General features: G+C 35.3%; 1 protein-coding gene across 1 annotated transcript in view; it reads left to right on the top strand.

The window, feature by feature from the left end:
* The window catches only part of ITPRID1 (ITPR interacting domain containing 1), an 84,224-nt gene that overhangs the window by 33,896 nt on the left and 37,322 nt on the right, over nucleotides 1-13,006 (top strand). Inside the window, exon 9 of the mRNA XM_065938480.1 lies at nucleotides 1,234-1,291. Within this exon, the coding sequence (XP_065794552.1) occupies nucleotides 1,234-1,291 (58 nt within the window). The remainder of the gene's footprint in view (nucleotides 1-1,233; nucleotides 1,292-13,006) is intronic.

Below are 13,006 nucleotides of genomic sequence, written 5' to 3'. Positions count from 1 at the left end.
TTTAGGTACAAGGAAACTCATCTCAGCAGCATTTCTGTTTGCAAAATTCAGAAAATATTCCATCATTAAGAGAAACATTAAGTAAATCAATGTACATTCAAAATATAGCCTATTGTGTACTCATTAAAGATGGTATTTTCAAAGAAATTTTACAATATGAGGGGAAAAGATCTTTCCAAGTTTTGATTGAAAAAATTTGAGTACATTACTCTATCCAGAATAAATGTAGTAAAAGAAAGTCTGCAAAGATACACTCCAAATTATTAACACCAAACATTTTTTTACCTTCTTTGACTTTTTATATTTATCAAGTTCCAGTAGTGAGCTGTTATTATTTTTAAAGAAATTATTATTATTTAGTTTTACCAATGATTTATTCTCATTAAAGAGTAGTATTCATTAATTTCTAAAAAGAATTTTTAAAATAAATTCAACCCTGTTAATTTGGAAATCATATTTTCTTTTAGCTTTCTAAGATTTATATAGCAACTGAGTTATGAATTTCCTAAATTGCTCTCCACAAATTTACCAAGTTGTAAATAAATCCCTTAGAAAGCTAAAATTAAATATGGGAAATAACTTGCTTTCTCCAAATACAGTTAATGCTCTTTAGGAGCCAAAAAAAAAAAAAAAAGCTTCCTAGGTTAATACTAATAATATTATATAAGTTTAGCTCAAATGTCACATCTCCAGGCAGGGTCTCTATTCCTCCCACCCAGACATAATCTTTCCCTTTCCCTTTTTTTTTTTCTTTTGAATAAAGCTTTAGAATTTTATTGACATAAGAGGCTTGATTGAATGGAGTAATGTATTCTGTAGCTATCAATGCAAAAACATTGTAAACATGCAAGTGCTTCCCAAACTGATTTGAACATTTATCCTAATTCCAATTATTTACTTCTCTTTTAACATTTGGCCAAGCATGAGGGATCTTATTTTCCTGGCCAGGGATGGAACCCACACCTCCTGCAGTGAAAGTGCAGTCTTAACCTCTGGACCACCTAGGAGGCCCTCCTTTCCCTCATCTTATCTCCTTTAGTTCTTCAAATTTTTGACATGAGTGCCTTATACATGCCACTTGCCTGCAGCAGACTGTTAGCTTTTTGAAGTCAGAGATCATGTTTAAACCTCTTAGTAGGAGCCAGTCGATATTCATTATATGTTGATTAAATAAATTAAGTGAATTTATTATGAAAGCATTTCTAATAAGGTTGATACATTTTGGTGTCTCAGGTCCAGAGCTTTGAAGAAGAGACCAGCAATCCTCTCGACATGACTTCAGGAACTGCAGGTAAGACTTCATCAAGATGTACAATTTCATCTTTCAGAAAGAAAATATAATGAACTAGTACTCAACTTTCTTAATATGTAGAGCTTAAATTATGTTTAGGAGATGTGATACCTACTATTACTACTATTTGTACCTAGTACTATTAAACACCTACTAGCAATGCATATGGAGACGGCAATGGCAACCCACTCCAGTACTCTTGCCTGGAAAATTCCATGGACAGAGGAGCCTGGTAGGCTGCAGTCCATGGGGTCACTAGGAGTCGGACACGACTGAACAACTTCACTTTCGCTTTCCACTTTCATGCATTGGAGAAGGAAATGGCAACCCACTCCAGTGTTCTTGCCTGGAGAATCCCAGGGATGGGGGAGCCTGGTGGGCTGCCGTCTATGGGGTCGCACAGAGTCGGACACGACTGAAGAGACTTAGCAGCAGCAGCAGCAGCAGCAGCAATGCATATGTACATGAAAATTTCAAAATAATTACTACGGAAATGTTCGATATTTCTGGTGCAGATATAGTTTGTGTTCTGTCGAACAAAAACACTATATGACCTGAATAGGCTAATGGAATGGATTTCACACAGAACTGGGACTGAGTGACTATGTTCTTATTCCTACTGACAGCTGCTTGCTGTTGCACAAGTCATACCAATTTAGTGGACCTTAGTTTTTCCATCTGTGGTAAAGATAGAAGTGCAGATGATTTCTAAGTTCTCTGCTGGCACTTATAATCTAAATTAAGTGATTCTATAGCCATCATATTAAACTCAATGCAAACAAGTTGCCTAGATATAACTTTCCAAGTCATCTCTTGGATTGATGTTATATCATCCCAAACAATAGAGTAGGAAGTCTCTCTACTGCTAGGTCTTATGCTGCCATTCAGCCATCACTATGATTCAGCATTTCCATGATCCTATAACAGAGCTAAAAGTAGACAGGGTTTAGTGAAGCAAAATAAAGCAGATGAAGCTCGTGCGTTTCCTGGAAGAAAATATGCAAATTTTAAATTTAATTCAGTGTGGTGTCATCTTTTTCATTACAAAGTGTATGTATGGGCCTCATTTTGCTAAATGCTGTTTAGAAATTATGCATTAGTAATTACAGGGTCCTGCTGATTACATAAATTGTTATCCTGCTCTTCGAAGTAATTACCACCTAACCTACACTGAGGTTTATAAGACAGAAATAAGCATCTGTTTTCCATCTAATTGAATGATTCTCAGTGAAGCTGGAGGTCCTCTTGCTGATAAGAACTGCCTTCCTTGACATTCAATTAAGAGGTCCACTGATATCATGTAAGTCACCTCAGTCATTCCGAAAAATGATTTGGAAAGTTAGGCAAAAGTGCTAATCTACATTTAATCTCAGATTCAGAGAGCAAATTAAGATGGTTGAAGTTTAACCTAATGGAGAAAATATGAATTCTAGTAAAGCAAATGTGATTTTATTACTTTCAAAATCAGTGTTGTTAACCCAAGAAAAATAGGACTGAGACGAAATAAGTAAAACTAAGTTGATTAATGGGGAAAGGGGAAACTATTACTTTGATATATATATATATATATATGAATGGATTATATGTACATAAATTGTATATGCACATATTATATATATATATATTTGCACATATGAAATAATGAATATTGACACAAAGTTCAAAAGATGACTTTACACAAAAGATGAAGGCACATGGATTGTTTGACCAATAGGATGTGGAAGAAGTGATGCTGTGCCTCTTCCAAGCATATCCTTTAACCCATCTGACTGCCTCCTGGCTCTTGAGATACCTGCTCTTGGAACAGTTCTTCTGAGAACCTGGGCCTCATATTGTGTGAAAAGTGCAACACTGGGTATGCCACGTGTGTGACCACTTTGAATGAGTATCCCTCTGAATACACCATCCTTGTTGCCCAATCCAATCAGACTTTCAAATGACCCAGATGCTATCTGACTGCACCTGCCTGAGACAATCCAAACAACAAATGCATAGCTGAGCTGAATCAGTCCATGGAACTGTGAAAGTAATAATAAATTGTAGTTTTAAGCCACAGGTGTGAAAGTGAAAATGTTTATCCCTCAGTTGTGACCGGCTCTTTGTGACCCCTTGGATGGTAGCTCATCAGGCTCCTCTGTCCATGGAATTCTCCAGGCAAGAATACTGGAATGGGTTGCCATTTCCTTCTCCAGGGGATCTTCCTGACCCAGGGACTGAACCTGGGGCTCCCGCATTGCAGGCAGATTCTTTACTGTCTGGGCCAACAGGGAAGCAACAATAAATTGTAATTTTAAGCCACACAGATACACACAAATAGATGAAGGCATGTAATGAACTCTTCAAATATCTTTAGCACTTAGTTTAAAGACATTTTATACTTTATCTATTCATGTACAATGCTCTGAACATTAGCAGAAAAAGTGTATTTAGGCATTTCCCTAAATAAGTGAGCAAAATTTCTTCTTATGAAAGGTTAGGACCCAAGGCCACAAACGCACCATCCTCCCTTTATCACTGAAAAATTATCACTGGAATGACAAAGAATATAAATATAAGAAGGAAACAAATAACAATGTGATTATAAAATTGAGAACGAAATCAATCATTCATATTCTAGAATCCTTGAAGTTTGTTTGAGATATATTGTGAGTGAAGTTGCAGACGAATCTATATTAAGAGTTCACCTAGGTTTTAAAGAGTTAAGTGTACTTGTTATGGTTATAATTTTCAAAAGAATCTGAGTTAACTTTCAAATTAGGCAAAGTATACCTTTCCTGTCACTTTTTAATATCAGCAAACACAGAAAAATTACCACGATATCTAGTAGTTCACAATTACAGGCTATTTCAAGAAATGCCCACAAATGAAAGAATGACTACAAAGAATCATTAAGAATCCTCAGAAATGACTATCCTCAGTGAGATGTATAAAGACACTGCTTCTATGTAAGAGAACAGCCTCTTGTAAGTAACCATTCCTTTTAGGTAAAATACACAGTGTCTAATTCTGTTTTTGATCATGACTAAGTAACCCCCAGTGGCCAACCCTCCCACAGATAACTCTGAATTTCTCATCACAACAACCTAAAGTCACTAAAGAGTGACCAAAAGCAGGCAGACTGTGCAGAAGGCTTCAACACTTGGGATAAAAGAATGCCACTGAGTGAATTTCCTGTTTTGGTTTTTTGTTTTTATTTTCGTTTTTCTTTTTAACTCATTTAGCCTAAAGCAAGAGCTAATTTACACCACTCTAAAAATTTTTATATAAATCATCAGTCATACTAGCTAGAAAAATCAGAAGACAGAGTTTAGGGCAATAACAAAAGCTGGAAAGTGAGGGGAGAAATCCCAGAAAAGAGAGAGGCTAGAGGACAATCTTCAGAGTCCGAGTAAGAAGTCTACTCACATTGCTGCTGCTGCTGCTGCTAAGTCGCTTCAGTCGTGTCCGACTCTGTGCGACCCCATAGACGGCAGCCCACCAGGCTTGCTCTTAGATTCTCCAGGCAAGAACACTGGAGTGGGTTGCCATTTCCCTCTCCAATGCATGAAAGTGGAAAGCGAAAGTGAAGTTGCTCAGTCGTGTCCGACTCCTAGTGACCCCATGGACTGCAGCCTACCGGGCTCCTCGGTCCAGTCAAACTAAAGATGCGTGAGGAAGACTTTAAGAATCTCAGCTAAAGCTAAAAGAGTGAAATGACATTTCCAATTGAACTTTGATTCTAGCCAGTTTTCCTGACTGCTAAAACATCATATCATTTACAATGTCTGGGTACAATAAAAAATTACTGGAAAATATAAGAAAAAAATAAGAAAATATAACTTATGCTGAAGAAATAGGCAATTAATGGAGACAAACTGTGAGAAAACCAAGATGTTGGAATCAGCAGAAAAAGTATCTTAAAGAGCTTATTCTAATCATGCTGAAGGATGCAAAGAAAAAATATGCTCACAATTAATAAACCAAGAGAAAATCTAAAAAGCAAAATAGAAATTATATTAAAAGTGAAATGGAAATCCTATAAGTGAAATCTATAATTTCTGAAATACAAAGCTTACTGGATGGGTTTAACAGCCAATGAGCTTTATTTTAAATGAGAAAATAAAGACTTGAGAACTTCATACCAATAGAAAGTATCCAATAAACTGAAGAACAAGAGAAAAAAAGACATTAAAAATTCCATGAAAAAAAATTATCTGAGTCTTAGGAGCCTGTGGGACAACATCAAAAGTTCAAACATACATGAAATTACAGTCAGAGAAGGAGAGAATGGAGAGAACTGGGCTGGAATAAAATCTGAAGAAGTAATTATGGAAAATTTCCCAAATTCACTCAAAGATTCACATTTACAGATTCAAGAAGCTCAGCAATTCCCAAGTATGAAAGTACCCAGAAAACTATACTTAGTGTCAAAATTATAATGAGAAAATATTCAAACAGGGACATAAAAATTATATGGTGTATATAAGGGAATAAAATTTGAGTGACTGAAAACTTTTCATTAGAAATGATGGAAACCAACAGGCAGTAACTGTCAACCAGATTCTGTACATAGCAAAATGTCCTTCAGGAAGGAAAATAAAGATAAAAGAAATTTTAGAAAAAGAAAACTAACATTATCAGCATACTTGTACAGTAAAAAATGCTAAAGGAAGCTCTTCAGACTAATGATAGACAGTGAACTGTGATGTTTATACCAAACACCAACATAATACCTATGACAATTTTAGCTTGGAGGATGGAGAGGCTGGTAAATGGATCAATACAACTCAGGGTTTTTACATCTTATGTGAAATGGTACAATATTAAATTTAAGTACACTGTAAATTTGAGGTTATAAAGCAACCATTAAAAAATATAGTTAAAGCAAAATGCTAATAGAAAAATTAAAATATAATTCAAAAAATACAACGAAGACAGTAGGTGACAGATTGAATACTAGAGAAAAATAGCTGAATAAAAAGTAGGAGACATGTGTGAGAAATTATTTAAGAATCAAGTAGAAAAATGGAATGGATATAATAAACAAAATGTCAAGGAAGACAGATCCAAGGAGTATATTATATAGACGTAACAGGTGGTTAGAACTGGACTCCTCCCGTCTTAGTTTTGACTGAGGTTCTAAAAAAGATAGATATCAGATACAAAGTCAGTATGTGACAAATTTGTATATGCAACTTTTCTAAGGAAATTGTAGGACCCAGTTACACAGCTCATGAACCCATCGTGTATTTTAAGAGGGGCCAAGTCACAGAGAGAGAGAAAAGACTGCTGAAGATATTTCACTGGGGAACAGTAAGGCCCAGCTGTGTGGCCTTCCATCATTTGGAGGAGAACTAGAGATGCTACTTTGAGTATCAAGCAGCAAGAGACCCCTGAAGGAGACCACTCACAGAGCAATTTCATTAAATTTAAGGAAAACAGTCACAGTGTGACCGGTACTGTCCTGGGTATTTCACATGCATTACATCTTTTAATTCTCAAAATAACCACTGAGTTGGGCATTATTACTACTTCTAAATATTAGATGAAAAAACTGTAAGACAGAGACGTTAAGTATCTTTCCATAGCCCCACAGTAAAAAGGAGTTCCAGGTTTCAAATTTAGGTCAGCTAGTCCCAGAGTCTGTACTCTCAAATACTGTACCATACAACTTTGAAATGACTCCTCTGCGGTTGGAAGACATACGGTTGATACATGAGAATAATAACACAGGCTGTAAAATGGATTGTGACTTGAGGCTGAAAGCTGCTCGGGAACCAGTCAAGAAGGCAAGAGGAGAGTTGACAAGAATATTTTCTCAATTTTAAGATGAACAATTTTTCATTGAAATCAAGATATATTTTACAATTGATGGCAGGTCATAATTTAATTGGCAGATGGCTCTTTTTCTTTTTGAGTCATACATAAATAATAGAAGTCTTAAAGTGAGTGGTATCTAATACCATTTGGTGGCATTGGGCGTAGAGAAAAGTAAATGCCACCTGGCCAAACTACAGACTCTGCAGTGACTCATGTTTACACAGCCACAACAGTATAAATGCTGTGGATCGGTTTTCGGCTTTGAGAATCAACAAATAGGCAAACACGAGGCTTAATTCTGGCACATAACAAGTTGGAAATATCAAACTGAACATTTTGAAGGTAGGATTATATCTGTTGGTAGTGATCAATGAAAAGTCTGAAGACAACATGAACGAAAGAAAACGGACTTTCCTCCAAAAAGAAAACAGATGGTACCTAACCTAGGTGACCGAGAAGTGGTTTCTATAAACACACGAGCAAGCTTAAAACCAACAATGAATGGTGTCAAATTCTAGGTTTAGAAATTTTAGGGAGAAATTGCCACTCTCAGGACTGCAAGGGCAGGGGAAGGAGTAGTGACTAAAACCTGGGACAAAGAATTACGTAGAAAGCTGTGGCTTTTTGTAGCGGGAGGCAACCCAACTATGGGTGACCCAGGAGGGAGGCAGGAGGAAAAAGAAACACTCCAGACTCCTTCCCTTGCCGTTCTCCCATCTCCGGGGCCAACTCAAGATGATACCAGGTATCAAGGAAGCTCATTGATTTCAGTCCATGTGGGACACACAGAGTAGGGTGGAAAAGAAAAGATACTAGCTCTGGGGAAGCAAATAGAAAACATTAAGTGCACTAATGTCTTTACCTTAAGTAGAAATCTGGCAAGATACTGAATAAAGCTGATTGAGCAAGGAAATTTTAGACAGGTGATAGGCAGATAGATAGTTACATACATACGTATGTAAGGACAAAGGGCATGGAGTAGCAATGTAAATTAGCTAAACTGTATTGTTTACAGTGGAATCAGAAGGACTTGGATTCAAATTCTACCTATTTCCCTGCTTAAAATGGCTAACCTAAAGCAAGTCAGTCAAACTCCATGCTTCAATTTCCTCAAAAGCAAACTAACAACAATATAATTTACAGAGGTGTCGTGAAGATCAAATGAGTTAATTCATGTGAGGGAATTGGAATATGTTAAGCACTCAATAATATGTTATTGAAAATTAGTCAAAAATAGAGATGAATTATATTATTTAGAAATAAACTGTGTAACAAGAAGAATCACACATAGAAAGTGTTAAAAGCAATTAACCTTTGGGGAGTTTCATTATATGGTCTTTGGTACTATCTGATGTTTTTAATGTGTAAGTCATGTCTGCATGCTTAGTTGCTCAGTCGTGTCTGACTCTGTGACCCCATGGATTGCAGCCCGCTGGTTTCCTCTGGCTCGTGGGGATTCTCCAGGCAAGAATACTGGAGTGAGTTGCCACGCCTTCCTCCAGGGGATCTTCCCAACACAGGGATCAAATGCAGGTCTCCCACACTGCAGGCGAACTCTGAGACACCAGGGAAGCCCAAGAATACTGGAATGGGTAGCCTATCCCTTCTCCAGGGGATCTTCCCAACCCAGGAATCGAACTGGGGTTTCCTGCATTGCAGGTGCATTCTTCATCAGTTGAGCTAACAGGAAAGCCAATGTGTAAGTCATACTTTAAATAAATCGAGTACATAAATGAAATGAGAACACCTAAATATCACAGTGAAATGTGTGAAGTACAAAATAAGCTAGAGAAAGGGGTTATCCACAAATTCTCAGACAGAAAAATACACATTACTTACAAAGTAAAAAATTTCTGTGACATTACCACGCTAAAAGATAGATGATAATAAACTAATATAAATTTAATTTAGAAGCTGAAAAATGTGAACCTATTTTTTATACCCGTTCATATGTTTTTCTATATGCAAGGGCAACATAAAGTCATTTTCAAAGGAGGGCTTCCCTTCTAGGACAATGTTCTAACTGATTAAGATGTTACTCAGAATAATATACTCATTCACATAGAGTATGGAAAAAATGAACTCAAGTTAAAACCAACTAAGCATACCAAGTTAATTATTGTTAAATTTTTGAAAGAAAAAATTACAAAGTAACTTGGGATAAAAATAAAATCAACAATAATGATTAGCTTAAATTCTATTTTGATTACAAAAAACTACTCGGAAAGGTTGAAAATAGGATAAAATAGAAATAAAGACAAATACTATCAAGGTTTATAATGTTAAAATCTAATAAAGTATACATCAAGGTAAGAAAGAATTAAAAAGAGGATTTAAAAATTAACCAAAATTATAAACCTTACTTAAGATTTAACAGTAATGAATCATTACATATCAAATAATTAACATACAATATATAAAGACTGATTTTATGAATTTGTGAAGAACCCCTATAAATCAATTAGAACAACAATAAAATCATAAATTAATAAGGGAAGGAAATAAATAGGACATTCAAGGCAGAAATATACATGGTAAAACATGATCAATGTCTCCTATAAGTAAAGAAATACAAATTTAATCAATAATGATAACATGTGTTTCACCTATCATATTAGCATATGTTAATACTTAAAAGATTTGCTGGGTTTCCCAGGTAGCTCATTTGTAAAGAATCTGCCTGCCAATGCAGGAGATGTGAGTATGACCCCTGCTCCAGGAAGATCCCCTGGAGAAGGAAATGGCAATCTACGCCAGTATTCTTGCCTGGAGAATCCCATAGACAGAGGAACCTGACATGCTACAGTGCATGGAGTTGCAAGAGTTGGATATGACTTAGCAACTAAACAACAGCAAAGATTTATCAATGCCTAATGATAGTAAAAATTTAAAACAAACACTCAATGATGGTTGAAAGTTAAATTGTCATTATTTAGAGTATTATCTGTTCATGTTGCACAGTTTTAAATATATGTAACTTTCAGGTGACTATTATAGTTCTGAAGCTTGACCTACCAATAGACTCAAATGTACACACAAGGATTTTTACTATAAAACTGTTCATAAGAACAAACAACTAGAGGCAGCCTAAGTGCTGAAAATATGTTTGTGTTAAATAACTATTATACATCCTTATGTTAAAATCTATTCAGATAGTGTTTTATTTAATGAGGCATGTGTTTATGTGTGGATACAGAGAGGTCTCTGAGATATACAGCTGCTAAAGGAGGGGGGAAGATATGTGCAGAAGAGTTTATATAAATACTTCTTTGTATTAGGACAATGTCTGTTTCTATTGAGGGAGCAGAGCTTGTGCGGGATGCTTCTGGAAGAATGTGTGAGGGACTGCTAATGGCAGTACCTTACCAGAAGGAAAACTAACATGTTTTAAATTAATTGGCATCTTTTATTATGTTACCATGTGCATATGTTATTTTCATAACACTACTTAGCAAAAGAACTGTGCAACACTATAGGAAATTGACACAATAAAAATAGGAGATTTTGTTTTAACGAAAATTATATATATTAAGGTGTACAGCATGATAATTTGATGCACTTGTACGTGTGAAATAATTCCTATAGTCAAGGTAATTAATATATCATCTCTTCACATAATTAACTTTGTGTGTATGTGGGTACTGAATGAACCTGAAATCTCTCTTAGCAAATTTCTAATAGTCAGTATAGTATTATTGATGATAGTCATCAGGCTGTACCTTAGATCTCTAGACTTACTCCTCCAGTGTAACTGCAGTTTTGGACACTTTGACCAACATTTCCACTCAAATTGAGAGATTTTAATATTCTCATCTTTTAAGGTCAAGCATGAAATAAAATATGATGAAAAATATATTAACATTATAATTTATAATAAGCACTTAATAGAAAAATATTTAATTAAATATTCTTTGCCAATGTTCTTGGAATATTTATTAAGCTATCTAAAAAATAGTTATATATTTGTTAGATATCTATAGGGGCTTCTCTTGTAGCTCAGTTGGTAAAGAATCTGCCTGAAATGCAGGAGACCTGGGTTTGATTCCTGGGTTGGGAAGGTCCCCTGGAGAAGAAAATGACAACCCACTCCAGCATTCCTGCCTGGAGAATCCCATGAACAGAGGAGCCTGGCGGGCTACAGTCCGTGGGGTCTCAGGAGTCGGACACGACCTAGGAACCAAACCACCGCCAGCATCTAACAAACCGTATGCCAAGATTATTTCATTGATATCATATATACACACATACTCACAAATGACGTATAGACCACTGCCATAGATGGAAATGTAGTAATGTTTGATTCAATAGAAAAAGTATAAGTGACACTTTTCTCCTCCAAACAAACAAAATTCCAGATCTAAGACTTGGGGACTGAGCCCTCCATCTTAAAGAAAAGTACAGAAAATGAAAAGTTAAAACTATAAATTCAGATCATTTGAATAATAATGGAGAACATTTCATATAAAATTGGAGAATTGGAACAGAAGCACTGATCTGAGGCTAATTCATAGTACTAATTGCTTTCACAATCAAACAAGAAAAAACTAAAAGTAAGCATTTGTCTCAAGATATAATCATACAAACAATAAGGTAAACATAATTAGAGATTAATGGACAGGTAGAAATAAATAATGTGAGAAGCAAAAAGCAAATGATTTGATAAGTGAAATCCAAGCACTAGTTTTAGTTTTTGTGGGGGAAAAGAAAAAAGCAACACGGTCAAAAAAATAAAAGAGAATAATGCATACAAACAAAATTAAACAAAGTAAAATTAGAGGAAAGACACATGGTCACTGATATAAAAAACAAACTGTGTAATATGTAAATCCATTTCTAAGTTATGAAGGTACACAAGTACTACTAGTGAGACTAAAACCAGAGATAATTAACAAGGATGATATTTTAGAAAAAATATATTTATATCATTAAATTTTATACTAGTATTATTTACCAATATATATGAATACATATATATATATATATATACACACACAATTGGGTTTCCCTGGTGGCTCAGACAGTAAAGAATCTGCCTGCAATGCAGGAGACCTGGGTTCAATCCCTGGGTCAGGAAGATCCCCTGGAGAAGGGAATGGCAACCCACTCTAGTATTCTTGCCTGGAGAATTCCATGGACAGGGGAGCCTGGTGGGCTATATTTCATGGGGACGCAAAGAGCTGGACATGACAGAGCAGTTAACACTTTCACTTTTCATATATAAAATTAACAAAATAACCTAGCTACATAAACAGTATATAAAGAGAAACAAAAATAATAAGTTTATCAAAAAGTACCTGAGAATGGCCATTAACAGCAATGCTAAAAAAAAAAATATCATGTAACCAGACTCAATTTTCTGAGAAGCAATTGCTCTTTATATACAAAGAGCAGTTTGGATAATGTAAACATTTATAAATCTTTCTAGTTCTTTACAGATGTTTTAAAAACATGATATCAAAATATGACTGAAATAATTCACAATATTGACAAATTTCACCTGTGAATATAGATGCAAAATACTTTAATAACATAATGATGACTTAAGTTCAATAAAATATAAAAGAATACCAATCCTTGAACAACTCCCTTTTATTCCGAGATTTCTGTAGTGTTTCAGCAACTGAAAAACTAATATAGCTTATCATTGACTACTATAATAAATTATGAAAATCAATGTTGCAACTTGATGAAAAATGTGTATGTTTATAAAATATTTCATTCTATCAACAGAAATTTCAGATAGATGACAATTAAACGCAAAAAAAGAAAAGCAAATTGTGAAAGAGCTAGAGGAACTTCCGTGGTTGTCCAGTGGTTAGGGCTCTGAGCTTCCTTTACAAGAGGCACAGCTCTGACCCCTGGTTGGAGAACTGAGATCCCACATGCCCCATAGCACAGTCAATAAATAAACAAATA

This window comes from Muntiacus reevesi, chromosome 6 (genome assembly GCF_963930625.1).
Source record: "Muntiacus reevesi chromosome 6, mMunRee1.1, whole genome shotgun sequence".
Classification (NCBI taxonomy): Eukaryota; Metazoa; Chordata; class Mammalia; order Artiodactyla; family Cervidae; genus Muntiacus; species Muntiacus reevesi.
The sequence above is the reverse complement of the archived record's forward strand: the minus strand, read 5'-3'. Positions and strand labels throughout refer to the sequence as shown.